This window comes from Selaginella moellendorffii, unplaced genomic scaffold (genome assembly GCF_000143415.4).
Source record: "Selaginella moellendorffii unplaced genomic scaffold, v1.0 SELMOscaffold_6, whole genome shotgun sequence".
NCBI lineage: Eukaryota > Viridiplantae > Streptophyta > Lycopodiopsida > Selaginellales > Selaginellaceae > Selaginella > Selaginella moellendorffii.
In genome coordinates, this window is record NW_003314267.1 from 1,438,100 (window position 1) to 1,465,200 (window position 27,101).

Genomic DNA, 27,101 nt, shown 5'->3' on the forward strand with positions numbered 1-27,101 from the left:
TGCAAAGTAGTGCTAGCCCAATAGTTCCTACACAAGAAACAAATAATAAAACGGGAAAATCTTGCTTTTTGAGGGGAGTAAAATGAATGCTCACCATGCTCTATGAGCTGACTTTGCTGGCTTGGAATAGAGATGGATATGATCTTGTGCCCCAGAAGAAATCTCTCCACCTCCTCAAGGAGGGGCTTGAATCCTGCACGAGAAAAAAAGAACTTGTAAGTCCTACATCATAGCAAGTTTTAGAATCTATGCACTCACCTTTGTGGGGGCAGCAGCCAATTGGATGTATGCTCACAAAACTTGAGAGTTCCATTGACAAACTCACTTCACCAGCGCAGCTCTCGATTGCAAAGCAAGCAATCTCGTCGGCTCGAGTTTTCCCCTTATGAGCGGCACTGGCAACAGAGGGAAACGATTCAAACGCAAGTCAAAGAATGTAAAATTAATAGTGAGAACAACATAAAACAAGAGATAACTGTAATAATGACAATTGTAATATTAAAGAACACAAAATGTACTAATTTCCTACCTTCCATGCACTTGGTATAATGCTTTAAAATCTTGATGTAAAACTAACGGTGATAACAACTTAAAATAAAAGATAACTGCATTTTAAATGCATCACTAACAATGTCATCGACTGAGCTTAATTAAGAGATTTTCCAAGTTCAATTGCAATATGCTTGTAGTCCTTTTCCTCTCGTTGAGACTTTAGTGTTGAATGAATATCCTTTAGAAATTGAAAGATGTTCTCGTGCTTCGCTACATAAAAGAATTCATGGGAGGTGCTCCAGCTGAGAAACGCAGCAAGTGACGAGAAGTACTTCATCCAACCAGAAGAACATCTGGGCATTCTAGGTTGTGACGGTGATCCAAGCCCCGATGGCGGCTGGAAAGCCAAGGTGGTGGAGGTTTCCAAGCTCTGCCCTCGGTCTCGAGATCCTTCAAAGTCGAGGTTCTTTGAACATTTATGCATTCGAAATCAGTTATCAGCTTAAGATCAATAAGTTACATACAAGGATCTCGTGTTTGCATCAAACGCATTGCTTTAAAACTTTCGAGAAGCCCTTGGTGCTCGAGGTTCTTCAGTTCGATACGTATACATCTTACATCTGCTTCAGTCAATCCAGATCTGGTGAGACAAAAACCTCAGAACGATATAAAAAAACGTCAGCTTACTTTTTTTCTTGGAGCTTGATGATATATCTGGATACTTATAGATCGATCGATGTTCTTGGAGTTTGATGTTATATGCACGATGAATGATATCTTGATCGATCTTAGATTGGCTACTACCAGTAGTGGCGCTGGCCAGAGACAAGCACTCAGCAGCTGATGGTAATGTTGCAAACAACATGCGCAATGAGACCATCGAGGAATTGGCCCCGGTAAGCGAGCCAGCGAGCAAGCAACTCCGCCATTCCATCCTGTTGTGGACTGCGAAGAATCCATTGCTCACTACACACAGCAGCCAGTTCCAAGTCCTCAGCCCCACCGCCTCAAAGCCCCGCGATCGGTCGTGCGAGAGCTTGGCGAGCATGCATGAATCGGTAGAGCCAAGAGTGATGAAAGAGCTCCTCTTCGATCGGGACCGCGAGGCAACCGCCAGTTACTCGCAGACAATCCCACGCAGCTCCCATTTTCTTGGAGCCAAAATCCAGGGCAGGATTCCAGGCGGTTCTCATCTCCTGTGGTCGATTCTCGTCCAGGTAGATGGTCACGAGCCCCACCAAAAAATCCATCTATCACTGCCATAGAGGGATTGAAATAAAAGATGGAGTCCTCTTTCTTCCTCTACAGGCTGACCTTCCTTGCTATTGCTGCTGCCGAGCTTGGAAGTCTCGGCTTCTTCTTGGCCAACTTCTTTGTGGATGGCTCACGTTCCTGAACTCCATTTGCTTCGTTACATGGATCTCCTTACGTCGTTTTCAAGCTCTCAAATCGCATCAACTGCGTGACATGTATCAGATCATCCCCTACAAACCTTATGGCGAGTAAGGAGGAATACGACATTTGATAAAAGTTCTCTCCACAGCAATTGTATCAACGTTTACGTGGGATTTGGCGTCCACGGTGCATCTCGGCACTCTATAGCACGGGCTTCCCTCAGAGTTTGGTGGTTCCTGCAGAGGGAATGAAATTTTTGCTCTCAGCACTCTCATTTACAAAGGAAGAGATCTCGTCAGAGTGAATCGTCCAAGGACATATTTGATCTGTGTGCTTTGACATCCCCAAGTGCCAAGATATTATCAGAGTGAGAAATTGTTCTTGTCACTGCCTCTCTCTCGGCTTAGACACTTGGAAGAAAACGCGGACGTCAGCAAAGAGGAAGCATCCAAAGAACTTAACACTCACCTGCATGCGAGATTGTCTTTCCAGTTTCAGAGAAAAATAGCGTCAAATTGTTGAGCAATCTCCATAAAGATAGCCAGCGTTTTCCACAGCCTACTCGCATTTCTCCCAGCAAAACCTGTACCAGCACTTGTCCATAGCACCCTGTCACTTTTACACGGCAAGGACATGGAAAGAAGCATGAATGTCGTACCACTAGCTGTTTGTAATGAAGTTGAACCATGTGCAACCACTTGAAAACATTTCCCGACTGTCGAGTGTCTTGTCTCCAAGCCGAAGTTGGACGTTCCTGTACGTAGAACCACTTTTGAGAGACGGCATCAGCTGTAAAGAGCTTGTTACCCCCCACCTTTGATTCACACACACTAAACGAGTAGAAGTCCTGGGATTTGTGATGAATTGCCTGAAGACCTATTTTGATTCCATTGGAGTCAAAAGAAAAAAAAGCTTTCTTTACCTATGCTCTCCATCCGCCCATGTCACCAAGTTGCCGTGCGGTCATGGAACTTGATCGAATGTTAGCTCAAAAGCAATGTACAGGGACACAACCGAGGTGGTGCCACTCATTGCTTTCAAGAGTTCAAGCAGCATCAGAGGTAAGCTTGTTCACTGTAGATTTCAGAACTTCAACATTCTTACAGGAGCATCACCAGCAGCCAAAACATCAACTCACATAAATTGAAAACTACCAAAGCTGTGGATGTGCTAGTAATGGTGTGTTATCCTTTTTCTTTACTTTGTTGTGTGTTCTTCTGCGGGTGTGTGTCCATGGCGTTAGCAAATTGCAGGCATCTTGGCAAGGGTATTCCCGGGTCCTTGAGAATTCCAGAATGAAATGGTGAGTCTTGGGGAGCAAAAGGATTGAAAACCTTTTCTCATTCTTTGACGCTCTAGACCTTTTCCGCAGAAGAATACTTGGTAGCAACATGCTGAGAAAAGACGAGTAAAAAACTAGAGCAGAAAGAGCTAAAGATGAGAGGATTACCTGTTTGTCAAACAATGCAATCTTGATGTTCATCGCGTTTCTTTGCACTCCTTGCTCTTTCAAGTGCCTTCTTGAACTTCATTCCACCAAAGTCGATGTTTCTGCTGCCGTCAATGACGCACAAATCCCCTCCACAGTGCAAGAATCATTCGTGCTTGTCGTGCTCTGCCTGTGTGAATAAGAAAACCAGAAAACGGAAAACAGTTCATCTTTGGAAACGCTCTTACTCCTTCCCTCTGCCGCACTCATAGATCAGCGCCAAATCCACATAAAACTGTGTGCCAGGATGGTGAGAGATGATGAAAGAAAGCTATTATTTAGGAAATTTAACATAATAACATAGAAATGTAGTAGCAGTTTCCATAACATAATAACTACACGATTCTATACCCTTTTGCACTCAGTTCCATAATACGTGCACGCATTGCAGCTTGACTCTCCCTCCATAAGCAAGAATATTTTCTCCAATCATAGTCAGTTGTGAGACTAATTTGGTCTGCTGATTCCAATAGTTTTCCTTCTGGAGATACCTATAAATTTCCGACTTCAAAAAAATAAATAATAAACAGTGAAAACCTACCTTCTGGACCAAATACCTCACACATACATCGCTCACACATACATCCTCCATATCATCTGCGGTGTGGTAACCATAAATATCATCTTCATCTTCTTCTTCATCATCATCCCAAAGAAAGAGAGCCAGAGCCCTCATACCCTTTTCATCGGGAGGGAAGTATTGCCCTCCTTTAACAACAAAGCCCTCAACCTTCTTCGCTTCAATCTTCACAGGGAAGTAATCCCTCTCAGTCACAGGATCGAAGATGGCTGTCTCCTCCACAGAGAAATCCACCAGATAACCAGGGTGATTCAATTTCAACAGCATGCTCCGGATAGCTTCTTCCATCCGGACAAACCCTAAAGCCGACCCTAAAAAAGACTGGAGGTTCGAGTCTTGGATTTCTGGATCTCTTCGAGTCTTGGATTTCTCATTTGAATGAGCTGCAAAGAAAGCCTTTTTTTCTTCGACCGATGCACTCACAGTGGATTTTCAGGGAATTCATCACAAATCCTTCGGTGACAAGAACGCAGTCACGGAATGCTACTCACATAAAGTATAATCGGTTAAAGGCCGGGGTGAAGGACTTACACTCGTTTTGTCTGCGTAAAGATATGGCCGGGGGTGTAACAAGCTCTCCAAGCTCTCCGTCTCCCAAGAGTGGTTTTACGTCAGAACAGGAACGTACAAACTGTATATCCGGCGGCTCGGAGACAACGAGACACTCGGCAAAATGCCAGCCGGAGGACGGGAATTCTTTTCGAAGCTTCAAAGAAGAAGGGACTCCATTGTTTCTTTAAAGAGAATTTAGGGCTTTTGGCGTTGGGAGCTCGCTCGGCCAAGGGAAGCAATAGTTCTTTACTGGGTCGATCGGTTGCGCTTTCGATCACCTACATTGAGGTATGGATCCTTACCGGTAGATCACAAGCTGCGAGTAAACATTCCCCGGAATTCGTTTGTGCCGAGTGAGATCTTCGGTTCTTATTTTTCCATGACATAGCCACGTGGACCGTGACTATGCCACGTGGAATTCACACGTGGCAGCGTTTAAATATTTTTGGCGGGATGGTGCAAGACGGCTGGGCGCTTGCTTTCTTCTGTGATGCGCCTGATGTTCCTATCGTGCTCGAGGTAATATTTTCAATGCTAGCGAATGAAATCCCCTAACAGCAGATCTCTGGTGCTTTTTCATGCAGGGGCAGAGCCTGCCTTTCATGGACTATCTCAGTAATTCTCTCGTCAAGCCAAGGGAAGGAAACCCCGTTCAGTTCCAGGCGTTGCTGCTCCCCAGCTTGAAATCGCAATTGCAGGTTTGCTCTCCAAGGTTTTAAGCCTTTGTAATTGTTTGTTTCAGGGATTATACGACATCAGTGCCTGTAAGCTCGGAGATAACGTTTCCTTGGATGGAGCTCCGTTCCAGGCATTGCTGCTCCAGGTTTGTTGCTTTCCATGAACTTAGTGTCATCACAGGACGAGGTTCTAAGTCTTTTGAATTCTTTTGTTCCAGGGATTATACAACATCAGTGCTTGTAACATTCCCTTGGATGGAGCTCAGTTCCAGGCCTTGCTGCTCCCCAGCTCGAAATTGCAAATGCAGGTTTGTTAGCTTCATCACAGGACGAGGTTCTAATTTTCTTTAATTCTTTGTTCCAGGAATTATACAACATCAGTGCTCGTATGCTCGGAGATAAAGCTTACTTGGATGGAACTCGAGCTGCTGCAAGCATGGTTCAAGAGTCAGATGCGTTTCTCGTCATTGGCTCGACTGTAATGGTTTTACGTCTTGTGAGGTAAGTAGTAGCGTGACTTTTCTGTGACTTTGTGTGTGAATTGTTTCCCTCTGTCGCCAGTGCCGCTCATAAGGGGAAAACTCGAGCCGACAATATTGCTTGCTTCGAGATGGAGTGCGCTGGTGAAGTGAGTTTGTCAATGCAACTCTCAAGTCTCTTCCAAGTCGTCAGCATACATCCAATTGGCTGCTGCCCGCACAAAGGCGAGTCACTAGATTCTGTGAAACTATACAATGTAGGACTTATAGATTTTCTTGTGCAGGATTTAAGCCCCTGGTAGAGAGATATCTTCTGGGGCACAAGATGGTCAGCTTCTCTATTCCAAGCCAGCACAGGCAGCGCAGCCAGCACGGTGAGCATTCGTTTTATTTCCCTCATGCTTTTCTTATATCTTTTATGTGTAGGAACTATTGGTCTTGCAGTTTTTTGCAAGCAAGGATTTATAGTCTTGTTCGATTCACTCACAACTGTTACTGGAGACGACGGAGGTGTAGTTGAGAAGCGGGGGAACTTTAAGAAGATTGTGGAGGTGAGGAGTGAGCCAAGACTTCGAGTTGGCTTTGCTGGCAACGTGGCTGCGTCTTTACAAGTTATTAAACTCTTGCAAGTCAAGCTAAGTAGGAAAGAGTTAACTCTTCATGAAGCAGCCGAGTTTTTGACGAAGAAGGCAGGCCTTTATGCAACCACAGATCCAGACTTCGTTGCATCGTTCTTTGTCTACAACGAGAGCATGTTGGTGATGGTCAAGAATGACGGCAATGGGTACAAGACAACGGAAGTTACAAATGAGCATTCCGTAATGGCCATTGGTTCCGGAGCACAACAAGCACAGGTGATTCTGGGACAACCAGTCCGAGGACAGAACCATGGAAAGGAGGCGAGTGTTGGAGAAGCTCTTTCGCTGGGTCTCGACGCTTTTGCTCAAGCTTGCATCGAGAATCCCGAATGTGGAGGAGATTTGTGCGTCATCGATGGCAGCGAGAACGTCAAGTTATGTGGAGGGAAGTTCAAGAAAGTGCTTGCTCGAGCAGTGTCAGATAATTTTTCCTTCCAGTATAAGAAGCGAGCAATGCAACGGAATGCTCTGAACATCAGAACTATATTGTTCGAAAAGGTAAACCTCTCGTCTTGTTTGAACTTTAGTAACTCATCTTTTCTCAGGAGGAGGAAGCTTTAACTTCTACTGCTTCGGCCAAGGATTCTCCCGTTGAGAAGGTTGAGAACATCACAGAAGTGGATGGAGTTGTAATGGTCTGTATTTGTGTGGTCTTTTTGCTTGCTTTGCTTCAGCTCACGATCAAAGTGCAGGTGAAAAAACGAGGTGGCTATATGCTTGCCACAGTAATGGTTTGTGGTGTCTTTTTTTTTTAGTTTGCTTTGCTTTACTTTGGCAATTTACAGGTACAAAACCAAGGTGCTTTTACGTTTGCCGCTCTTAGCTTCAATTACAAAACAAGGGTAAGGAATTTATATCACATTTATTCTTTAAGGAATTTATTCTTACAGGTTGTGAAAGAAGCGTTCATTGTCCTGCATGATTGTCTGGTTCTAGCAATGGCAAGTCATGTTTAACTCCAGCAGCTACACTAACATACTTTGTCATGCTGCAAGCAGTAAAAGAACCTGTATCGCAGATAGAAGAGGAGGCAGTTGCTTCTTTGTTTGTTTGTCTTTTTTGCGTTTGCTCTTGTTCTTGCTGCAGGCCTCTGGAGGAGGGCACGACGTCGTCGTGAACGTCGGGCAACGCCTTTATTCCAAATAGCGCGCCTTGCTCTTTGTCGGGACTACAAAGAAATAAAGCGTATTATTTTAAGGGAATTTTTTCTGACCAGCAGCTTCTATCCGCGCTCCGGGAGCTTGGTAAATGCCTCAGTGGCGATTCCAGCGTGGTGTCGGAGCCAGATAACTCTTTGATCACTGGAAACTTAAAAACTGTATCCCAAAACAAACAAACAAAATAGAATGCATGTACCAACTGTGATTCCAATGTCAAAACTAGAGCAGATCTGATGGGATCTCTCACTCACATCTAATGAAAAATCATAAAAGAATTAGAGGAAAAGGATCTCTTCAAACTCCTATGTGTGACCCTCACATCTAATCAAAAGAAAAGAGGAAAAGGAACTCTTCCTCCTAGATGTGAGAGAAAGGATCTCTCTCACACATCTAATGACGGTTATATATATTGATTAGTAAGTTTCTTTGTAGTTTTAGTTAATAGTATCTTTGATTTCATTTTCAAATATAACTTTAGCAAAGAAAGTGGAATCTGAATGGGTCTTTTAGGCTTTTTTTTTTTCAAGAGAAATAATTTAGATAGCTAAAAACAAATTCAAAATATATTGTCATCACTGAATAATTACATTAAGAGTTTGATATGTAAAATAAAAACTCTATTATATTTCTTGCTCACACACTTCTGTAAAATCACAATATAATAGGATATAGCAATAAAAAATATTTATTTTTAATATAAAATATTATTATAGCTAAATTTTATAATGAGGGTGAATATTTCCAACCAATTTAATATGATATTGATTACTCTATGATATGGATATTATTAATTTCTTTACTTTTTTATTTATAATTGTTATGATAAATTATATTTATTTATATATTTAATGAAAATAATATCAAAAGTTTTAATAAATATTTTAGAATTAGTGCTACAATGCAATACACAGTAACTTATATTTAATATACCAAGGACATAATAGAATTTTTCATTTCTAAAACCTAATAGAAAAAGATAGAAGGGATCATTTTGTTTACCAAAGAGAATATTGTAATATAAACTAATTTCAACTGCCATTAGTAGTTGAAAAGGCCAAGAAAGAAAACTAAAGTCCTTAATTTTCTCTTTACACAATTGTAGTTATCCTTAGATCAGGAACTTATAGCTAAAAAATAAAGTTATCCTCAATAGCACATTTGTTAACGCTTTTAAGTATCATTTTAGGATGGTGAAAGAGCAATAATTTATGTATGACCATATGGATATATAGCCTTGTGGATCCAATAGATTTCATTAAAAATACCAAAAACAAAATCAATTTCATCTCATAATTTTCATGCCTATAGATCAAGATTACTTGGTGTTTAAGAAATTTTATGTATTTTTATAATTTATAAACACAATATTAAACTAATTTTACATTAAATAAAAATAAGATTAATCTAAATGAAGAATATTTAAGCATCTTTTAGGTATATCCACTACATGAAATTATATAGAAACAAATGTATAATTAGAATCCAAGTATATCATAGGATATACCTCAATCTAATGGCTGTGATTTAATGCTCTTAAACTTTATATAATTCGTTGGTATAAAACTGTGGATCCGAACATTATATAAACTAGCTATTTGAGCAAATTTCAAGAAACCCTAACAAGTAACATAAACATCCTTTTTTCAAAGCAAAATACTTTTCTAAGCTTTCAAGACTTTTTCTTCCAGAACTGGTTGTACAATCTATAAAGTATAAAATAAAGACAATTGCTCCTCGGGGATGCATTGACTTACAGTTTCTTTGTGTAACTCCAGAAATGCTTAATTTCCTCTATAGACAGAACAAATTATTGCAAAAAGACAAAGACCAGCTGGGAGGGTAGAGATGAACAGGGCAGCAGTGGAGAGAAAGCCTGTGTTTTGGCCTTTCATATGGATAGCTGTCAATTTCATGTAAGGAACATACCTAGAACATTCAAGTATATCCTTTAATTCCTCAATCTAGTGCCCATGATCGAACCTAGGTCTTGTTATGATTTCAAATTCATTTGTATAATAGTATTGACATTTCTTATTTATCACTAATACAAAATTTATTTAAATTTCCAGAGCAAGTCAAAGAGTGCCAAAGAAGTCCAGAAAAAGGTAATCAGGCTCAATACTAGCTCATTGACTTCAATTTTGTTTTTCAAAGAATGCTAGCTATAGTCAATTTGGTAGTCAATTTTACTTATCCTAGTTAATTAAAAATCTCTCTATTTGTTACAAGCAACCAAACCATCCTAATGTGGCAATGCCAATGAAGTGGCAATCATCCTCTTGGAGATTACAAAACATCACACACCCACTCGTTCAGATCATGGCTCCAATGCAGTTAGATAAGTAATTTAAGTATCGGAGCCCATTCTTCCTACTGACCACACAACCAGATAATTTGAGTTACAAAGATATTAATAGCCACTTTGTATCTAGTTTCACATGCTTCTGAGCCTCATTCTAAAATTCTTTTCTTCTTATAAACACTCATTGGTTTAGGGTTTAGGGTTAAACCTATTATAAAGGCTAACTAGAAGAGGTTTGTGAACAATGTGGTTTATTCATGTTGGTAAACTTCTTGGAGTTTAGTCATGGATATTATGCATTTGAGCCATGCATATATGATAAGAAAAAAGATATTTTTTTATTATAAGTTATTTGCACCATTATCAAAAGAAACTACATTATTTATCTTATATTGCAAATAATTCCAATGCTTAATATTGTATGCAAATTATTAAACATTAGCCATGGGACCTCTAAACCTATAAACTTAACTTTTTGCAAATTGCATCAGTTTAGCTTCCAACTCTGGCTTATTTGCCCCAACAATCCTGTGTACCTCCTTTCCCGCAAGCATGAAAACAAATGTTGGCATCCCCTCTATCCTCCATTCCGCAGCAACATCCTAGATAGAATCATCTACCAGTAGCTAAGAAAAAAGAAGGAAAGAAAAAAAACACAAAAAACTTGCCTGCAATTGATCAACATCCACCTTGAGGAACACCACCGAGTCGTATGTCTTGGACAAGTCATTGAAGAAAGGTGCAATCATCTTGCAGGGGGGGCACCAAGCCGCAGTAAAATCAACCACTGCCTGAAAACAAATAAAGTGAAGCCTCAATAGCATGAAAATCACGAATCACATAAATGGAAAGAGGAAACACTGACCAGCTTCTTGGGATTGGAGGTGAGCTCCGAGAATTTGTTGCGCCAGGCCTCTGAGGAGGGCACGACGTGAACGTTGCCCGTGTCTCCAGCGGCAACAGCGATGGGCGCCTCCATTCCAAACAGCGCGCCTCGTCTGATCGCTGCTAGCTGGGAGGAAGACTTACACGCAGTGGCCTTCTTCCACAAGCATCGCCCAACGTTCATCCTGCCCTAATCATTGTGTGAATAAAGGAAAAAGAGATTTATATTTCATTTAACAGGTCTAGGTTTAACGTTAAGCCTTGGATAATTAATTTTCTTTCATCTTTATGAAGTTGTAGAGTTTTTCAAATTAATTCCGATCAAGAGAGTGAGCTCAGAAACTTTAGACGCGTGAATCTATATCTCTTTAGCTGCCTGGAATGTTTTGATCGATGATCTTGGTCTCCCTCTGTCCGAACCAAGAAAAAAGAAAAAAAAATTTGCTTCCCTCAAAATCTGTAGCTTCCCAGAGTGCTCTCTACTTGAGCCGACGCTTAGATTCGCTGTACAGGATCACTCCAAACACTGTGAGTGTGTAGCCCGCCATGCCAACCACAGACACGGGGTTCCGGAACAAAAGTATGGACACCACAACGGCCACTGCTCCCTTGGCATTTCCCAGCACCTGTCAAGAACAAAACCATTAAAAGAGCGAGAGATTGAATTCCACTCAAGATAGGATAGAGAAGGGATAGCGAAACAGAGAAAGAGAAAAGTGATCGATCCTTAGAGCTGTGATTGTTTCGTACCTGGAGAGTCAAAGCACTCGTGTGCTTGGTGACGAGGAAGTTAGTGAGGTTAACGAAGTAAGCGGTGGCCGAGTTAACCAGGAGCAAGCCGATGATGGAAAAGTTTGTCCTGGCGAGCGCGATTGTGATGCCCACCACGTTGGGTTCCATGATCAGCGTCGCCGGCAGCAGCAGCACCACGGCGATCGGTGCCATGTAGAGCAGCAAGTTCATAGAGTTGAGCTTCTCCCTGGAAGTAAAGCAGGACAAAAACCGCATCAGGGAATACATTCGAAGGATGCAAACAAGAATTACATAAAGACGAAGAACAGTCGAAGCAAGCAAACGAGAACAGGAAAAAAAATGACGCACAGCAAACAGGAAGAAATTCAGCTGCTAGGAAAGAAGATCGAAGAGCTTCTTACCCCTCGGAGGACAAGAGAATTCCCTGCAATACCGACTTGAGCGCTCTGGCAGCAGTGGCACTCACGCACATAATGAAACCATAGAGATGAAAGCTTGGCTCGCCCTGGAAACAAAGATTCCAACAAAAAAACACAAAAACAATGAGTGTGAGATGGATCCAATAAAATACGAGAAACAATGGTGGAAAGATCACTCACCCCACTAGCGATGATCACCCCCGTGACAACCGGGACGAGCGTAAGATACGTGACCCAGGCCTCCCTCTTGAGCGTCATGAGATACGCAAACACGGCCGTGAAGAAGGGGGTGGTAGCTCCCACCGCCTGATTGAACGAGACCGGGAGGTAGCGCAGCGAGATGTTCCCACTCACCACCGACGCGCAAAAGATGATGCTCAGCGCCGAGATCTTGACGAACTGCGTCCTGGATCTGATAGCCTGCATGGGCACAAGCTTGAGCCACGCGATCCCAATGTAGCTGAAGAGTGCGCACGCCGTCATGTGGCACATCGTGAGGAAGATAGGGTACTTGAAGCCATAGTTGCTGAGGAGATACTTGTTGAGGAGAAGAACACCGATGTTGGACGAGTACCAGGCGCCAATCAACCCTACTGTGAAGACGCTGCCCGGCGCCATGGCCTGCGACGCCAGGGAGCCCGATCTTAGCAGCTTCTCCTTCTCCATGGCCGAGAATCCCCGAGAATGCGAGGCGCCGAGCAAACCTGGGGCGGATTCTCAGCCGATCCGGCCAAATCGACGCCCGATTCCTGCGAAGAAGACGCCGATCCGGCGAGGAATCCCGCCGCCGCCGCACGATTCTTGGCTCCCGCCCGCCGATCTGGGCCTCATCGCGGCGCCATGGACTCCTCCTCTCGCCACAGCAGGTTAAAAACCAAAAGCTCTAAATTCAACTAAAACAAAACCAAAATGGTAGAGTATAAACGGCATGACACGTCACGCCCACGGACCCCGCCACGTTGGCATTTACATTGGCGCCAACACCTACGTGGTGATCCGACCGACGTGGCGAGCTCTCGGCCGTCAATGCAGCCCCAAGCGACCGAATATCCGCACCCGCGTTGTTCGAATCTTCTAGCCCCTCTCCCTCCAGAAAGCGCCAGAGTCGTGGACGGCATTCTAAATTCCTCCGTGTAATTTGACATTGTCTCGTCACGAAGAGAGAAAAAATCGACGAAACAACACGATGATTCCTGGGATCTCTCTGCGTGATCCACGATCATAGAACAAAATACATCCAATCTTTCGCAATAAACAAACAAAAACTTAGACATATTTAGTGTCTCGTGTACTTCTTCTCTACAAAGATGCCAGGGATTGCATCACGTCGGCGTATATGTCCTCGTAGTCTTCGATGCCGCAGCTAAATCTCACCAAGTTATCTTTGATTCCCATCTTGGCTCTTTCGGCAGGACTCTGATCCCTGGAAGATTAAAAAAGAGAATCCAAAAGTTGAGTTGATGACGGCTGTAAAGTAGAAACTTTTTTACTGGTTTACTTACCAGTATGAGATGATCGTCGGCTGTTCTACGAGGCTTTCGCAGCCTCCCAGAGACGGAGCGATGTATGGTATACGAAGCCCGTCTATGAACTTTGAGGTGAGAGCCAAGTCTCCATCGATCTAGAAATGTGACAAACCGGGTCATAGTCGTAACAAGAAAAAGAGAAGGAATGGAAAGAAGGAAGCTTACTTCAAAGCTCACCACGCCACCGAAACCACGCATCTGCTTGCTTGCAATGTGGAATTCCGGATGGCTTTCCAGACCAGGATAGTGAACACGAGCAATCTATGAAACCAAGCTTGTTAATATTTCCTCGAAGAGAAAAATATACATTACATTACCTTGGGATGGGATTCAAGAGCTCGTGCCAGTCGCAACGCATTCGAATTCTGCTGCCTCACGCGCAGATCCAACGTTTTGAGACCCCTTCCAATGAGATACGCAGCATGCTACAAACAGGAAAGAAGATCGATCAACAGGAAGCAAGCGTCAGAAAATAATGAGGAAACAAACACAAGTATGCAATATCATCTTACCGCATCCACGACGCCTCCTAAAACATTGTGCAGCTTTCGCACAGTGTCAACGAGTGGCTTGGAGCCGCTGATACTGCCTGCCAGGACCTGAAATAAAGGACAGTTTCTATCAGCTTTCAATGCTCGAAAACAAAAAATAAAACAATCGTACGTCATTGTGGCCGGCAATGTATTTAGTCGCCGAGTTGAGAACCAGGTCCGCCCCCAGAGCTAAAGCCTTCTGATTCACAGGTGTTGCGAAGGTTCCATCGATGCAAACAATGGCCCCCTTCCGGCGACAAAGTGTTGAAACGAGTTCGATGTCTATACAGCGGAGATACGGGTTTGTAGGTGACTCCGAAAAAAATAATGATACCTGGATGGGCCAGCGACACAATAAGAGAGCCAAAGTCAGCAAGTGGAGATAGCGATATGTGATATTATAGCTTACAGGGTTGTCGTCTAACGCTCGCTTGAGCGAAGCCATATCTGCCGGATCGATGACGGTAGTCTGAAAGATAACAAGTATGAATCGATACCGAGAGAAGGAAAACTTGCGAACGGGAGAAATCAGCATACCGTTATCCCCATTTTGGGGAGCACAGTCTGGACGAACTGCCTTGTTCTACGGTAGCAATCAGTCGTGGTTACAATGTGTCCACCAGCCGGAACCAAAGCCAAGAGCATTGTAGTTGCAGCACACATACCGGAAGCCGAGACTAAAGTCTCTTCAGCACCCTCTAGAGCACTGTAGAAAAGATGAGATGAAAAGTATGAGATGGATTTCTATCTTTCAATCGCAAACCTGATCTTTCTTTCAGTAGCTTGGGTCGTGGGATTTCCATAGCGACCATACTCGAAGCTTTTGTATGTTCCATCCTACATTCATAGCAGCAGCGTGAGAAAATTGGTCAAGTAGAGACTTGTTCTCCCTTGCCTGAAATGCTATCAGATCGGCCGTGTTCCGGAAAGTATACGTAGCAGTCTGGACAATTGGAGTCGTGAGTGAATCGGCAACCTTGGTCCCATTCTCTCGCTCACCTATAGAAAACAAACGAAATTTTAGAGAAAGATCTAGTCACTAGAACAAAGGAAAAGAGGAAATCACGCATGCTTTACCTCCATGCACAGCCAGAGTGCTTGTAGACTTGGGCTTTGGCTTCTCGGCCGCCTTATCGATCTTCACAGCCGTGCCATTCACAGAGATTCCCACCGACAGAGCCGCCGCGACGCCGTCGACGATCGAGCTACTGCCACCGCTGCTTTGGCCGCTCATGGCAGAAGCCGCTACCACTTGCGCAACCCCAATATTGCTGCAGTTCCTCCGCGATTTGACGCTGAGCTGCCGCGCGAAGTTTGGAGGAAACCTGAGAATCATCGCTGCCGACGCAATGCTGCTCAACCTGTCGGTCCCGGATCGGGGCGGAGAAATCGGCGCTGGCGCTGGCGATGGCGATGCCGCGCCGGATGAATCCGCGCGGTAATCGCAGCCGCAATAGAAAGGGAACGAAGCCGCGGCCGCCATCGCTCCTCCCACTTCCCTGATTCTCACGCCCGAGATTTTACCTTATAATGCAGACCTAGTTACCGCGAAAACGTGACCGCGCGGTGAGAAAATTTCACCACGACGCGGCGGTATGTCGAGTCCGTGCGGGACCCGCGCGGGAGATATTCCAAGATATTGGTGGGAATCAAACGCTACACAACATATTAGCTACTATCATCTTCTCATTATCTCGTAGTGTGTTCTTTCTTCGTCTTGATTCAGTGTATATGAAATGTAGAGTAAAAAAATCCTTCGTTGGATGGATCGCTTATCTCCTTTTCTAGGAATTCCCAAAATCCTGTGCCAAAAAATCCTTTTGCTTTCCCTCTTTCGTCCTTCTCAAGCACTGTTCTCGTCCACAGGAGTTTCATCCGATGGCGTTGTCTCTTCGGAGTCTTGAGGAGCTGCTGCTGGACTGTTACTCGGCTTTCCGGAAGAAACTTTCACCATGGCGGCCCTCAAAAGCTTCTCTCCTAGCAAAAATCCTCGTCTAAATTCCTGCGTTACAATACCTTCGTCATACTCGCTAGATTCCTCGCGCATTATCGCCTCGTGAAGCTGTACCAAGATAATGCTCCACTCATTAGCACGAGAAGCAAAAGCGATCTTTGAGTGAGACTAAACTTACCTCGGGATTGAATTCCTTTCCGACTGTGTCGATGACTTTGACGCCCAAGCTCTTCATGATATCCACAAACTGTTTGTAGATCCCCTGATAGCTACTGTCAATCTTCCTCTCGCCATCAGTCTCGGCCTTGATCGCTCCCTTGGCCCTCTCGAAGTTGTCGATCATTGGCAACAAGCTTTCCACCACGTCGCCTTTGACGGTCTCTCGCAGCGAATCCTTCTCGCGTCCCGATCGCTTCCTGAAGTTGTCAAAGTCTGCGTTGAGTCGCAAGAGCCGCTCCTTGGCCAGGGCCGATTCCTCCGTGAGATTTGCAACGAGCTGACTGAGAGAGTCCCTCTCCTTTTGGATCACTTCCAGCTCCGCCTGTATGGTGCTCATTGCTGCTTGATCGTTGCCTAGAACAGCTTCAGAGTAGTTCCGGAGGAGAACTTCGATGACCGAAGCCGAGACCTCGGTCGGCTCACTCCCGTTAACTTGAGAAGTTGTGTCTTCCAGGCCGTCATCATCAGCCTTCTCCTTTTCGTCCTCCACTTGCTGCAAAGATCAAAATCAATTCTTGTCAAACGTGAAAGTGAAGAAAAGCATCCTAAGGAGCTGAGATGAAACAAAGCTCTCATCCATAGCAAGTCTAGCAGCGCAAGAAAAAGCTGAAAAAAAGGAACTTAAAGCCAAGCAAAAAACAAAACTAATCACGAAGACATAAAAATCTATATACGCGGCATGCTGAAAAACCACCGACGGATCAATCCAAGCAGAGAAAGAAACCAACTCTATAGATGGAGAGACACACAATGCAGGAGTTTCACGCTGAACTGTATGAAGAAAATGGAACCGAGAAATGCCAGGCAAAAATCGAAACCAATCACTACTAAGACAGAAAAATCTATTCACAAGAACAAGTAGAAAAACCACTGACGTTCAATCCAAGCAGAGAAAATGGAACAGAGAAATGCCAAGAAAAAATCAAAACTAGCTCATCCACACAAAAACACGCTGAAAAAATACTGACGGATCAATCCAGCTCTATGGATTGAGAGACACACAATGCAAGAGTTTCACGTCGCATGGACTGTATGAAGTCATCCTACTAAAACGGACCAAGCAAAAATCAAAACTAATCAGACAGAAAAATCTATCCACACAAGTTCGAACACGCTGAAAAGGATCAATCCAAGCAGAGAAAAAAAAACCAGCTCTATAGAATGAGAGACACGAGTTCCACGTAGCATGAATGGAAAAGAGAGGGAGGAATGCTCGCTCGCTATGGGAACCCTAGGGTTTTTGTAGAGCGAAGGCTCATACCTCAGCTTGGCTGGCCTGCTGCTCGGCGAGCGCAAACGTCCGGTAGCGCAATCTCCTGGATCCACAGACTGCGGCATTGCGCGTCCCGGGCCTGGAAACTAGGGAATTGAAGCACAGCCCTCGCCCGCGATGCTGCGTCCCGATCGAAATCGACGAAGAGCACAGGCTCCTCCGCAATGGCAATGGATTCACCAGTGTCGCCGACGCCGCCGACGCCGATGCCGCAGCCATAGCCGCCGCCATGCACCGAAATCTTCCCCTCTCGTTCCCCTCCTCGGGCTTGGAATTTCCCTACTACGCAGGAGAATTTTGACGGTCGCGATTGCTTATCCCGTGACGATTCTGGCGAGCATTCAATCCTGGCCGCTTGTTGCGGAATGTAATCCTTGATGCCTTTACGGGCGGAAGAGTCTAGACGTTGCAGGCATAGAAGAGGTCGGCGGTTCGAAGCCGGGTAATATACCGGAAAAAGATGCCACGCGCATCTTGACCGTTGATTTTTTCGGGGTCAGATACGTGGACACGTGACGCTTTGCGACAGACTTCTCGGGTCCGATCACTCGCAAATGTGCCCGCGCCAGCGACACTAGCGACTATTATTTTTACTCTTCCTCACACAATTTAGGGTTTTTAATTTCACTCCATCGCTGGAGCTGGGATTCGCGACGCACGCGCCGATCTTCGGGTAAATCTCTAGATCTAGGGCCGGATCTCAAGCTGGAGGGAGCTAGCTATGGTAATATGGAGCAACAGAGAATGGAGGAGGCCGCCGCGACGATTGTGGCCCAGGATGGATCAGAGATTATCGACAGCGGTGACAGCAGCGACGAGGAAAGGCTTATAGAAATGGAAGCGCTCAAGAGCGACGCAGAAATCCCGAAATCCAGTCTTTGGAGCTTGGGGGATAGCTCTCTCGTAAGCCTCGCCTTGTGGTCGATGGTAGCTGGAGGGATCCAGTTTGGATGGGCTCTCCAATTATCTCTCCTCACGCCTTACGTTCAGGTAGATTTTTTTTTTCTTCTTTTGGTGTTCTTCTTCTTTCCTTTTCGTGTGTTCTAAGAAACGTTGTTTCTGGTCCTAGACACTGGGAATTGGACACTCCTCTTCATCCTTCATATGGCTGTGTGGCCCTGTCACCGGGTTGATCGTAAGTCAATTACATACGTTTTCTTACGTACGTTTTCCACGTTTTTTTTCTTTATTTTTCTCTCAGGTCCAGCCATGCGTTGGTATCTGGAGCGATAGGTGTAGATCGAAATGGGGACGCAGAAGGCCTTTCATTTTTGTGGGAGCCCTGCTGGTTTGCGTTGCCGTAAGTTTTAGTTGTTTCTTTTTTCTTTCTGGTGACGACATCTGATAAGTTGCTCCATTTCAGGTAGTTTTTATAGGATTTGCGGCGGACTTTGGTTATTTGTTGGGGGATCCGCATGTTGATTGTAAGTAAGTATGCCACGTAAAACGAGTACACTATCATCGTTACACAGAAAATTTCAGGTCACCGAAGATAGTAACGCGGCCATGGGCCGTGGGAATTTTTGTACTCGGATTTTGGATGCTGGATGTAGCTAATAACACTGTACAGGTAAAAGTTTTTAGAGTTCATCTTGGCATTGACACAGTCTAAATTCCAGGCGCCTGCTCGAGCTCTATTAGCGGACTTAGCAGGTACTAGAAACATATAATGAAAGCTTTGTGCATTGTTTAACTTTCTCTTCTGGTTGTTCAGGTCCGACTCAGAGGAATTCTGCTAATGCCACCTTCTGCTCATGGATTGCTTTGGGTAACATTTTGGGCTTTGCTACTGGAGCGGGTGGACACTGGCATAGGTACATTGTTACAGGCTTTCGATCTGTTCAAACTGCTAAATGAAATATCTGTTCAGGTGGTTTCCCTTCTTGAAGAGTAAGGCATGCTGTGAAGCGTGCGGAAATCTCAAGGCTGCTTATCTTTTAGCTGTGGTAAGTGATTTGAATTCCCGCATCTGCTAGATTTCTGGTGCAAAATTTTGTCGCAGATATTCTTGGCGTTTTGTACAGCAATGACATTGTGGTTCTCACATGAAATTCCGCTTTTGCCGAAAGAGGAAAGGAAAGAAGACTATGCACCTATATCTCGTGAAGATCGTAGCGGGAAAGAGCTTGAACTGACCGTTATTAATGGTTCTCGAGCTGATGACGGATTATCGAATGGCCATCACAACATAAATGGCAATCACGATAAAAATGCTGCGAAGGAAGAAAAAGTCGACGTAGTTGCGGGACCTGGAGCGGTTCTGGTGAATCTCTTGGTGGGCATGAGACAACTTCCAGAGGCAATGAAGAGCGTTTTGCTCGTCATGACGTTATCTTGGGTAAGAATCTCTTTTCTTCTAGTTGATTTCTAACTTTGTGGTTTCTCAGCTATCCTGGTTTCCTTTCTTCCTCTTTGATACGGATTGGATGGGCCGAGAAGTTTACAACGGTGATCCTTCTGGTGGTATTGACAAGGCGAAGAGCTATCAGAAAGGAGTTCAAGCCGGTGCCTTTGGATTGTTATTAAATTCGGTACGTATTTCTTTTCGTTTGTTTGTTGATAGTTCAACCGTGCGCGCAGGTTGTGTTGGGTGTCTCTTCGTTTCTCATTGATCCTTTGTGTCGCTGGGTCGGGTCGAAAACGCTATGGGCTACAAGCAACTTCATCGTTTTCATCTGTATGGCCTCTACAGCAATTATCAGCGCGTCGGCATACCACCATTTCCAAGACTTCCATTCGATAAAGAATGGAGCTCTTGTGCTTTTTGCGGTTCTGGGATTTCCTCTTGCGGTGAGCTAGCTTTGCTCTCTAAAATACTCGACTCAGATTTTGTTCGCAGGTAACTTACAGCGTACCATTTTCCATCACTGCTGAGTTGACGGCCGATACAGGGGGTGGTCAAGGTTGGTGTCTTGATCCTTTTTTTTCTCGATGGATAGTAAGCGTTTTTTCTTCGTTGCAGGCCTGGCGATGGGAATTTTGAATCTCTCCGTTGTTATCCCGCAGGTCGGCGTTTCATTTCTTCTGCGTTGATTCACATTGTCTTCTCAACTTTCCTTTTCTTTTTCCAGCTGGTAGTTGCCTTGGGAGCCGGGCCCTGGGACGCGGTTTTTGGAGGTGGCAACGAGCCAGCGTTCGTTCTGGCAGCCTTGTTCGCGCTGGTCGCTGGGATAATCGCCATAGCCTGGCTGCCCCAGCTCTCCAGAGAAGGCTACCATCGCACAGAGCTACACGGCCTTGGATAAGCATTTGACTTTTCTTTTTCTTTCTTCGTTTTGACTTCCATTCGCTTGGGAAGCTCACCAAAGCTTGCTTCTGTGTCTGTGTTTATCGCAGCAGGAGCAAAGTGTACATAGCAGAAGAGAATAAAATCAAAAGCCAAGGCGATATAGGGTTCTCTCTGGCCTCGTCTTACCAATAGTAGGGAAAGAAGAAGGTATGCCCGTGCTAACAATCCATACCAATGTGGTGCTCTTGGATGGAAGTTTGATGTCCTCGGTTGTGAGCAAGCTTAGTCACGAAGTCGCTAAAACTACAGGCAAGCCCGAGTCTGTAAGTGGAGCTAGCTCTTTGGATTTTTCTCTCGGAGTTTTTTTGACGTCTTGTTCTACAGTACGTGATGGTGCTTCTTCATGGTGGTGTCACTCTAGCGTTTCAAGGGTGCCACGAGAGCGCTGCTGCGTATGGAGAATTGGTCTCGATTGGTGGGCTCTCTCCGGGAGTTAACCAGGATTTGTGCAAAGCCATAGCTCGGGTTTTGGAGGAGGAGCTAAAGGTGCCACCGTCGAGGTGCTACATCAAGTTTTACCAAGAACAGGCATGTGTTTTAAGAATCTGGTGCTCGGTTTCTTCGTTTCTCTTTGACGAAATTTTATCTTTCTAGGCCCAGTCCGAGCAAGCTTCCTGTCTACACGCACTCCACCAGTAAAAAAGAGAGAGATCCAATCTTTTGATCAGTCCATAGTCATTCTTTCACGGCTTACGCGTTTGATGATCACAGATCTTGCGAGACCAAACGAACCGCAAAGATCTGTAAAGAGCCCCTGAGTTTTCTTGCGAGAGCTGACGACTTGATTCATGGAAGAAACAAAGAGCAAAAAGATGGAACTTTTAACTAGACGCGCGTGAGCCTACTGACTATACAAACCGCAAAAATTTCGAGAGAGCTCATCTTCCTTGAGAGTTGGGATTGGTCTTCTCTACTTGTCCCACTCTGGATCGATGTCGGACGGAGGCTGGACGAGGCTGCGGGGAGCGGTGGTGCCGGAGACCGAGGCGCCACTGGCGCCAGCCTCGTCGATCCCGTTCACCTCAGTGGCGTAGTGCCAGCCCATGAGATAAGGGAGAGCGTACTAGAAAAGAGTGTTCCAAGATACTGTTAGTGTTGAGTGGAAGAACAATGGAAGAACAAGCAAGAACTACTTACATTGGCCGCGGAGCGAATGATGGCAAATTCACCCTTTGAGATTGGAATGTTGAGTCGTGCCTCGGCTTTCTCCACCTTGTTTGCCACAGCTACAGGCGCGATGGAAATGAGTTCCAGAGAACTGGAAAGAAGGATCTTTCAGTTACTTACTTAAACCGAAGAAGAATCCATTCCTGTCCGTGGTGGGTTCGATCTTGAGCGACTTTCTCACCATTCCAGCGTCACTGCCACGGAGCAAGTTCCAAATGTTTATCAGCAAAACCGAGATCTCTAGCTTTCAGAAGGAGAAAAACAAGAGGAAGTCTTACGATTTTCCCATGTTTGGGTCGTGAAAGAACTCGAGAGATTCCGACGGGGTCAGTGCAAGGATCTGTCCGAGCTCGCTCACAGAGAGAGCGAAAAGCTGCAAGAACCTCATCAGTGGCTGACACCTGCGAAAGCGGGAACGAGACTACCTGCTTTTTTCCCCAGTCGTACTGACGCTGAGAGATGGATGGCGCAAACTCCAGCATCACAGTCCCCTCTCGAGAGAGAATCGCGTCTCCAGACTAGAGGAAACAAAATAAGAAATCAACTAAGAACAAAGCTTCTCGGATCTTCTTACATCTGATATCTTGAAAGTCGGCTTGATGAGTCGCATGTTGAGCGCACACTTTCCTTTGTAGAACACATGATCGGCAAAGACTCGCCTTGGTCGGGTTTCTGAAACAAAAGAACCTGCTAACAAGCTGACGGCGAGTGCCGATAGTTTTTCACCTGTAGCCTCATGGGCTGCCATCGTAGCCATGCTCCGACGAATGGAGACACCACCAAGCTCCAGCTTTGGCATGGAGAACGAAAACACACTTGGGAGCCTGGATAAAAAAGCGAAGCACTCGTCAGAGGAGAAAATAGAAGAAAAGAGATAAAAGAAACCACGAACTTGGTGTAGCCCAGCACACTTTCCATTGTACCGCCGCAGGTGCCGCCCAAAACCTTCGTCCTCGCCACAGCCCACATTCCTGCGTTAAAACCCTCAACCCAAAAATCCCTAGCATAAAGAAGTTAGCAAAACTAACCTGAGCTCAACTATGGAACTTTCAGTGATGGAGCCATATGGCAATCACGTCAACGAGCCGTATCTCACACTGACACATATAAATATCAGTGACTTCTGTTGTCTTTGACAAGGTTAATTGACTCGGGGAAGATGGAAATGGCGCAAGAACTGCTGGACGGACCGCTGCACGAGATCAAAGAAACCAGTAAGTATGATTTCCACTTCAACACCCATCAGTGCCAGTACCTGCAAAGCCGATGCTCCGTGGTCGAAGAATACGTGCGGCTTTGGCAGAGCTGCTCCGAGCTTGAGCCACTTCCCCTGGCCATGGAGGAGCTCCGTTGTATGCTAAGCAGAGCCTTGCAGCTTCTCAAGCAGTGCCAGCACGAGGAATGGCTGTACCATGCTGCAGTCCGGCTCACTGATTCCAGAGCCTTTGCGGAGATCTGCTGGTGTCTCAGTAGATTGACGGCCTTGGTCAATGCTCACATGATCCATTCTGCCATGGATATTAGGAGTCCCAATGTACAGTGCCTCATGGCTATGCCTTACAAGCGCAAGCACATAGAGAACCTGCGTTCGGCAATGGAGGACCTGAGTCCCTGCACATCAAGAGATAGAAAGGAGCTCTTCGTGAGAGCAAATTCCATCGGAGAAACTGACGGCAGGTATGGTCTGGCACAGTACCTTGTTGAGAAGCTGCTGTCAAGCGGAGGAGGAGCACTTCCTACCATTCAGGCCCTCGAACTCAAGACTCTGATAGGTGCGGGGGCATTTGGTTCCGTGTACAAGGCTGAATGGCTGGGGGCACCAGTTGCTGTGAAAGAGTTTAGGAGCGGTGATGCTTCATTCGACAAGGAGGTGAACATCCTGAAAGAACTTATTTCAGAACCGCACCCGAGCGTGCTCCAAATGATAGGATACTATCAGAAGGATGAGAAGGCTTACCTTGTCATGGAGCTGATGGAAAGAGATTTGGCCAACGTTATAAGGAAGACTCAAGGTTCGCTGCAACTTTTAACTTCTATAGACATCATGCTCCAGATTGCGAGCGGCATGAGCTACCTCCATCAAAAGAATGTGGTTCATCGAGACCTCAAGCCTTCGAATATCCTGGTTAAGACACCGAACCATGCCTGCGCCACCTGTTCCAACGTGAGGTTAACAGACTTCGGAGTCTCAAAGTCGAACTTTATAAGCTTTGCACCGGACTTGTCTTACCAGAGGGGGACGATCCAATACATGGCTCCAGAGATGCTGAGGGGTCAGAAGTACTCCAGAGAAGTTGACGTGTACAGCTTTGGAATTACTTGCTTCCAGATCCTGACTGGAACGCTGCCATTTCAGGACGATGGCAAGCAGCTGGTGGCAGATAAACTGGTCGAGACGATCGAAGATGGAAATAGGCCTGACCTTCCAACAGGCTGTCCACTGGAGCTGGTTGCTCTCCTCAACAGGTGCTGGAACAGGAATCCGAAAGATAGACCAACCTTCGAACACATATCCAGAATGCTGTGGTCGCTAAAAGAAAGGTTGCTTGGTGGCCACAACCTCGAATCCAGCTTCACAGGCAGTGAGATGTCCAGTTGCAACGCTGCGGAAGAGCTCACACTCGCTGCAGGAGATATGATCTGCCAGATTTCAGTTGCTGCTCCGTTCACAAATTTTCACCAGTGCTACTTCTTGCAGTCGAGGTGCAAGCAGATTTCCAGCTACCGCGAATTTCCGAATAAGCTGCGCCTTCGTTCATGGTTTGCCGTTCAGATAAAGCTGGTGACTACCTTGAGAACTGCGTTGTCGCTGCTAGAATCTTACAGTGAAGAGAGGTGGCTGCATACGGCGGTGCTGAAAGAGCATAACCCGTGGGCGTTCAGAAAAGCTCTTGAAGATATCAACAGATGTGAAACCACACTGAGAGCCATAAACCCCGGCAACCACAGCGATAACGTGATGACGTTCCCCGCTGTTCCTGAGCAATATGCGGAAGATGATAAAAAGAGAATGGCGGAAAGCATCAAAGGCTTACTCGATGCATCGGACGGGGTGACGGTTAAGTTTGCAGAATATTTGGTTCAAAAAGCAGCTTTTGATTCAGTGTTACCATGCATCGATCCACAGGAAATCGTACTGCTCAATTTCATAGGAATGTCAAACCATGGGACGATATTTGAAGCAAGATGGCTAGACGTACCTGTGATGGTAAAAGCCCTTGGAACAGGAAATGAAGCTGAAAAGCTCCTGAAGGAGCTTGACAAGCGGCACGCAGAACTTATAAACAGGCCCCATCCAAATGTAGTGCAAGTTATCGGCTACACAAGGCACGGGGAAAACCTGTTCGTGGTGTCCGAGCGGGTCTCTGGAGGCCACTTCCGAGTGACAAAGTTCCCTCTTGTATTGACCATCGAGATCCTGCTTCAAGTTGCTCAAGGCGTGGCCTACTTGCATGAACATAACTGCGAGCTCTCGGACTTGAATACGCTGCTGGTGGACTTTGAAAAAGGCCACTTCGACGAATTCACCGGTGGCATCACTGTCAAAGTTCACGCACAGTCCAACCTCAGAAAACGAGATGGACCAAATAGCTTGAGTACCTTGGCTGGAAGGTTGAAGCATCCGTTCCACTTCCCTCACGTGCCAGACGCGGACTGCGGGAAGATCGACGCGTACAAGTTTGGTATAGCCTGCGTAGAAATGATCACCGGACAAACCATCGGGGAAGAAATACTGCTCTCTGGAAAACTACCGCAACTGCCTCACGATTGCACGGGAATCAAGGCTGTGATAGAGAAATGCCTGAGCTCGCAGCCTCCGGGCTTCCATCAAATCGTGGAACTCCTGCAATCAGCTCAACTTAGACTGGAGATTCCGCCTACAAGCGACATAGACTACCGACGGATGCTTCTGGACTCCAGCGCTCAAACTGGACTCAAGCTCGACATAACGGGAGACGCAGTAATTGGTGGCAAGCTCATTGCTGTTGGAAACGTAGAAAATGTGGGTAACAGGCTCTACCAGTGGATCCGTCAGCACAAAGATGGAACTATAGAGCGGTTGCGGCCATTTCTCGTGACGGAGTTGGACTCTGGGACACTGGAGTATGATCTAACAGCCGACGACTTCAACAAGGCGATCTCACTAACTTACGTGGATATGAACGAAAAGATCGAAGTTTCCGGCAGAGAAACCACGAACAGTCGATGGGTTTCCTATAGTGACACTATGAAGCGGGCGCTCAAGATGATATGGGGAGCTGGCGAGGCCAAGTTCAAGGTTTTGCAGCTAAGGGAAGAAGAAGGGAGCAAGCAGAGCTACCTGGTGATTAGACGGCCGCATTGCATGCTGGAGTGGAAGCGCTACTACTTGAAAAGGATGGAGATCAAGATCGCGTTCACCTCCCCGGCGGCCGGCATCAAAATATCCGAGGAGAATCCGCAAATTTGCCAGCTGATCGATAACGGCGGCGCGGAGGCCTGCAAGATCCGATTCAAGAACGCGTTCGAGAGAGACCTGGCGGTGCTTACCTTCCGGCATTTCTTGCGCGCCTGTGAGAAGGGGAAGCGCTCGCGACGACGATGACATCCAAAATGCTGTGAGTCAACGGCGCGCGCCGGTGATTTCTTGCTGGAAATCGAAGTAGAAATGAAGAACCCTATATGTACAAAAGAGAAAGGTGCAAGTTTCGAACCGGCGACTTTTGCTAAAGTGGCAGGTTTTTCATATTTCCCGCCCTTGGGAAGCTAGTATTTCGTGAGCGAGTTTGTTGGTCTCGGGATCGGGTAGTTTTAGAATTTTTTCTTCGTTGTGGGCAGCAGAAGACTTAAACGATGGATGCATCCATTAAAAACCATGATGAGAAGCTGACGGCAAATTCCGATATTTTTCTACCTGTAGGTTCATGGCCTCCAGTCGAAACCACCAAGCTCCAGCTTTACCATGGCACATGAAAACGCACCTGGATAAAAAAAAGGAAAACACTCGTTAGGAGAGAAATACCTAGAATAAAAGAGATAGTACCCTCAGGAGCAGGGAATAAATTTCAGGAAAATAGGGATTTTTTTCTGACATTTATCACTTGAACTATAAGTGTCAAATGACATTATCATAGAAACTTCATATAATGTTTGCTTAATGCCTTGTTCTTGAAGCCACACCCAAAAAAGATTGTGACCATTAAATTGTTAATCCTCCCATATGTGCATCCAATGTCTTCAATCAAAAATGGGTCAACCTAGAGAGTCTAGGTTTTCTGGCACATATTTTTACATGGTATATAGATTATCTTGTGTAAGGAAAACCTCTTCATATCCAAC

The 27,101-nt window shown here is 45.5% G+C and overlaps 10 protein-coding genes across 14 annotated transcripts; 4 read left to right on the top strand and 6 right to left on the bottom strand.

Annotated features, from left to right (window-relative positions):
• Positions 1-3,632: 3,632 nt before the first annotated feature.
• Positions 3,633-4,270, bottom strand: LOC9634308. 2 transcript variants are annotated; one of them, XM_024670595.1, is made up of 2 exons: positions 3,918-4,270; positions 3,633-3,857 (listed from the first exon to the last, which is right to left on the bottom strand). In XM_024670595.1, the coding sequence occupies exons 1-2, from the start codon at positions 4,242-4,244 to the stop codon at positions 3,738-3,740; spliced, it is 447 nt and encodes a 148-aa protein (XP_024526363.1). In that variant the 5' UTR covers positions 4,245-4,270; the 3' UTR covers positions 3,633-3,737. The 2 variants fall into 2 exon arrangements, with proteins under 2 accessions (XP_024526363.1, XP_024526362.1); XM_024670594.1 differs by having other exon boundaries at positions 3,633-3,867.
• A 450-nt stretch (positions 4,271-4,720) lies between these two features.
• Positions 4,721-5,966, top strand: LOC9635679. The gene is made up of 6 exons (XM_024670436.1): positions 4,721-5,027; positions 5,093-5,206; positions 5,251-5,331; positions 5,404-5,493; positions 5,550-5,686; positions 5,747-5,966. The coding sequence occupies exons 1-6, from the start codon at positions 4,914-4,916 to the stop codon at positions 5,964-5,966; spliced, it is 756 nt and encodes a 251-aa protein (XP_024526204.1). The 5' UTR covers positions 4,721-4,913.
• On the top strand, positions 5,953-7,504 carry LOC112344941. The gene is made up of 6 exons (XM_024670612.1): positions 5,953-6,038; positions 6,091-6,800; positions 6,848-6,937; positions 6,995-7,033; positions 7,088-7,144; positions 7,193-7,504. The coding sequence occupies exons 1-6, from the start codon at positions 5,990-5,992 to the stop codon at positions 7,256-7,258; spliced, it is 1,011 nt and encodes a 336-aa protein (XP_024526380.1). The 5' UTR covers positions 5,953-5,989; the 3' UTR covers positions 7,259-7,504.
• A 2,650-nt stretch (positions 7,505-10,154) lies between these two features.
• LOC9634309 (thioredoxin H4) lies at positions 10,155-10,843 on the bottom strand. Its single transcript, XM_024670278.1, has 3 exons — positions 10,630-10,843; positions 10,433-10,555; positions 10,155-10,366 (listed from the first exon to the last, which is right to left on the bottom strand). The coding sequence occupies exons 1-3, from the start codon at positions 10,831-10,833 to the stop codon at positions 10,232-10,234; spliced, it is 462 nt and encodes a 153-aa protein (XP_024526046.1). The 5' UTR covers positions 10,834-10,843; the 3' UTR covers positions 10,155-10,231.
• Positions 10,844-10,915: 72 nt separating this feature from the next.
• LOC9635680 (probable sugar phosphate/phosphate translocator At3g11320) lies at positions 10,916-12,750 on the bottom strand. The gene is made up of 4 exons (XM_002965825.2): positions 12,002-12,750; positions 11,804-11,907; positions 11,400-11,628; positions 10,916-11,275 (listed from the first exon to the last, which is right to left on the bottom strand). The coding sequence occupies exons 1-4, from the start codon at positions 12,485-12,487 to the stop codon at positions 11,129-11,131; spliced, it is 966 nt and encodes a 321-aa protein (XP_002965871.2). The 5' UTR covers positions 12,488-12,750; the 3' UTR covers positions 10,916-11,128.
• Positions 12,751-12,991: 241 nt separating this feature from the next.
• On the bottom strand, positions 12,992-15,414 carry LOC9635681 (cystathionine gamma-synthase 1, chloroplastic). The gene is made up of 11 exons (XM_024670279.1): positions 14,958-15,414; positions 14,776-14,879; positions 14,644-14,717; positions 14,418-14,586; positions 14,290-14,349; positions 14,011-14,214; positions 13,860-13,946; positions 13,665-13,772; positions 13,513-13,608; positions 13,324-13,442; positions 12,992-13,244 (listed from the first exon to the last, which is right to left on the bottom strand). Exons 1-11 carry the CDS (start codon positions 15,361-15,363, stop codon positions 13,121-13,123), a joined length of 1,551 nt encoding a protein of 516 aa, XP_024526047.1. The 5' UTR covers positions 15,364-15,414; the 3' UTR covers positions 12,992-13,120.
• Positions 15,415-15,507: 93 nt separating this feature from the next.
• Positions 15,508-17,726, bottom strand: LOC9635682 (protein GrpE). Its single transcript, XM_002965827.2, has 3 exons — positions 17,315-17,726; positions 16,013-16,546; positions 15,508-15,942 (listed from the first exon to the last, which is right to left on the bottom strand). The coding sequence occupies exons 1-3, from the start codon at positions 17,555-17,557 to the stop codon at positions 15,724-15,726; spliced, it is 996 nt and encodes a 331-aa protein (XP_002965873.2). The 5' UTR covers positions 17,558-17,726; the 3' UTR covers positions 15,508-15,723.
• Positions 17,727-17,893: 167 nt separating this feature from the next.
• On the top strand, positions 17,894-21,282 carry LOC9635683 (sucrose transport protein SUT4). Its single transcript, XM_002965489.2, has 16 exons — positions 17,894-18,316; positions 18,396-18,461; positions 18,528-18,626; positions 18,690-18,754; positions 18,809-18,896; positions 18,946-18,979; positions 19,041-19,140; positions 19,197-19,272; positions 19,329-19,664; positions 19,714-19,857; positions 19,907-20,116; positions 20,166-20,229; positions 20,289-20,332; positions 20,398-20,878; positions 20,940-21,143; positions 21,210-21,282. Exons 1-14 carry the CDS (start codon positions 18,056-18,058, stop codon positions 20,569-20,571), a joined length of 1,761 nt encoding a protein of 586 aa, XP_002965535.2. The 5' UTR covers positions 17,894-18,055; the 3' UTR covers positions 20,572-20,878; positions 20,940-21,143; positions 21,210-21,282.
• A 92-nt stretch (positions 21,283-21,374) lies between these two features.
• On the bottom strand, positions 21,375-22,927 carry LOC9634310 (single-stranded DNA-binding protein WHY1, chloroplastic). Of its 4 annotated transcripts, none has more exons than XM_024670213.1 (9): positions 22,811-22,927; positions 22,675-22,753; positions 22,509-22,606; positions 22,357-22,454; positions 22,208-22,300; positions 22,061-22,155; positions 21,903-21,976; positions 21,753-21,841; positions 21,375-21,678 (listed from the first exon to the last, which is right to left on the bottom strand). In XM_024670213.1, exons 2-9 carry the CDS (start codon positions 22,749-22,751, stop codon positions 21,526-21,528), a joined length of 777 nt encoding a protein of 258 aa, XP_024525981.1. In that variant the 5' UTR covers positions 22,752-22,753; positions 22,811-22,927; the 3' UTR covers positions 21,375-21,525. The 4 variants fall into 4 exon arrangements, with proteins under 4 accessions (XP_024525981.1, XP_024525979.1, XP_024525980.1 ...); XM_024670211.1 differs by having other exon boundaries at positions 22,357-22,469; XM_024670212.1 differs by lacking the exon at positions 22,811-22,927 and having other exon boundaries at positions 22,357-22,469; positions 22,675-22,795.
• Positions 22,928-22,931: 4 nt separating this feature from the next.
• On the top strand, positions 22,932-26,534 carry LOC112344817. Its single transcript, XM_024670210.1, has one exon. The coding sequence runs from the start codon at positions 22,942-22,944 to the stop codon at positions 26,365-26,367; it is 3,426 nt and encodes a 1,141-aa protein (XP_024525978.1). The 5' UTR covers positions 22,932-22,941; the 3' UTR covers positions 26,368-26,534.
• The last annotated feature ends 567 nt before the right edge of the window (positions 26,535-27,101 follow it).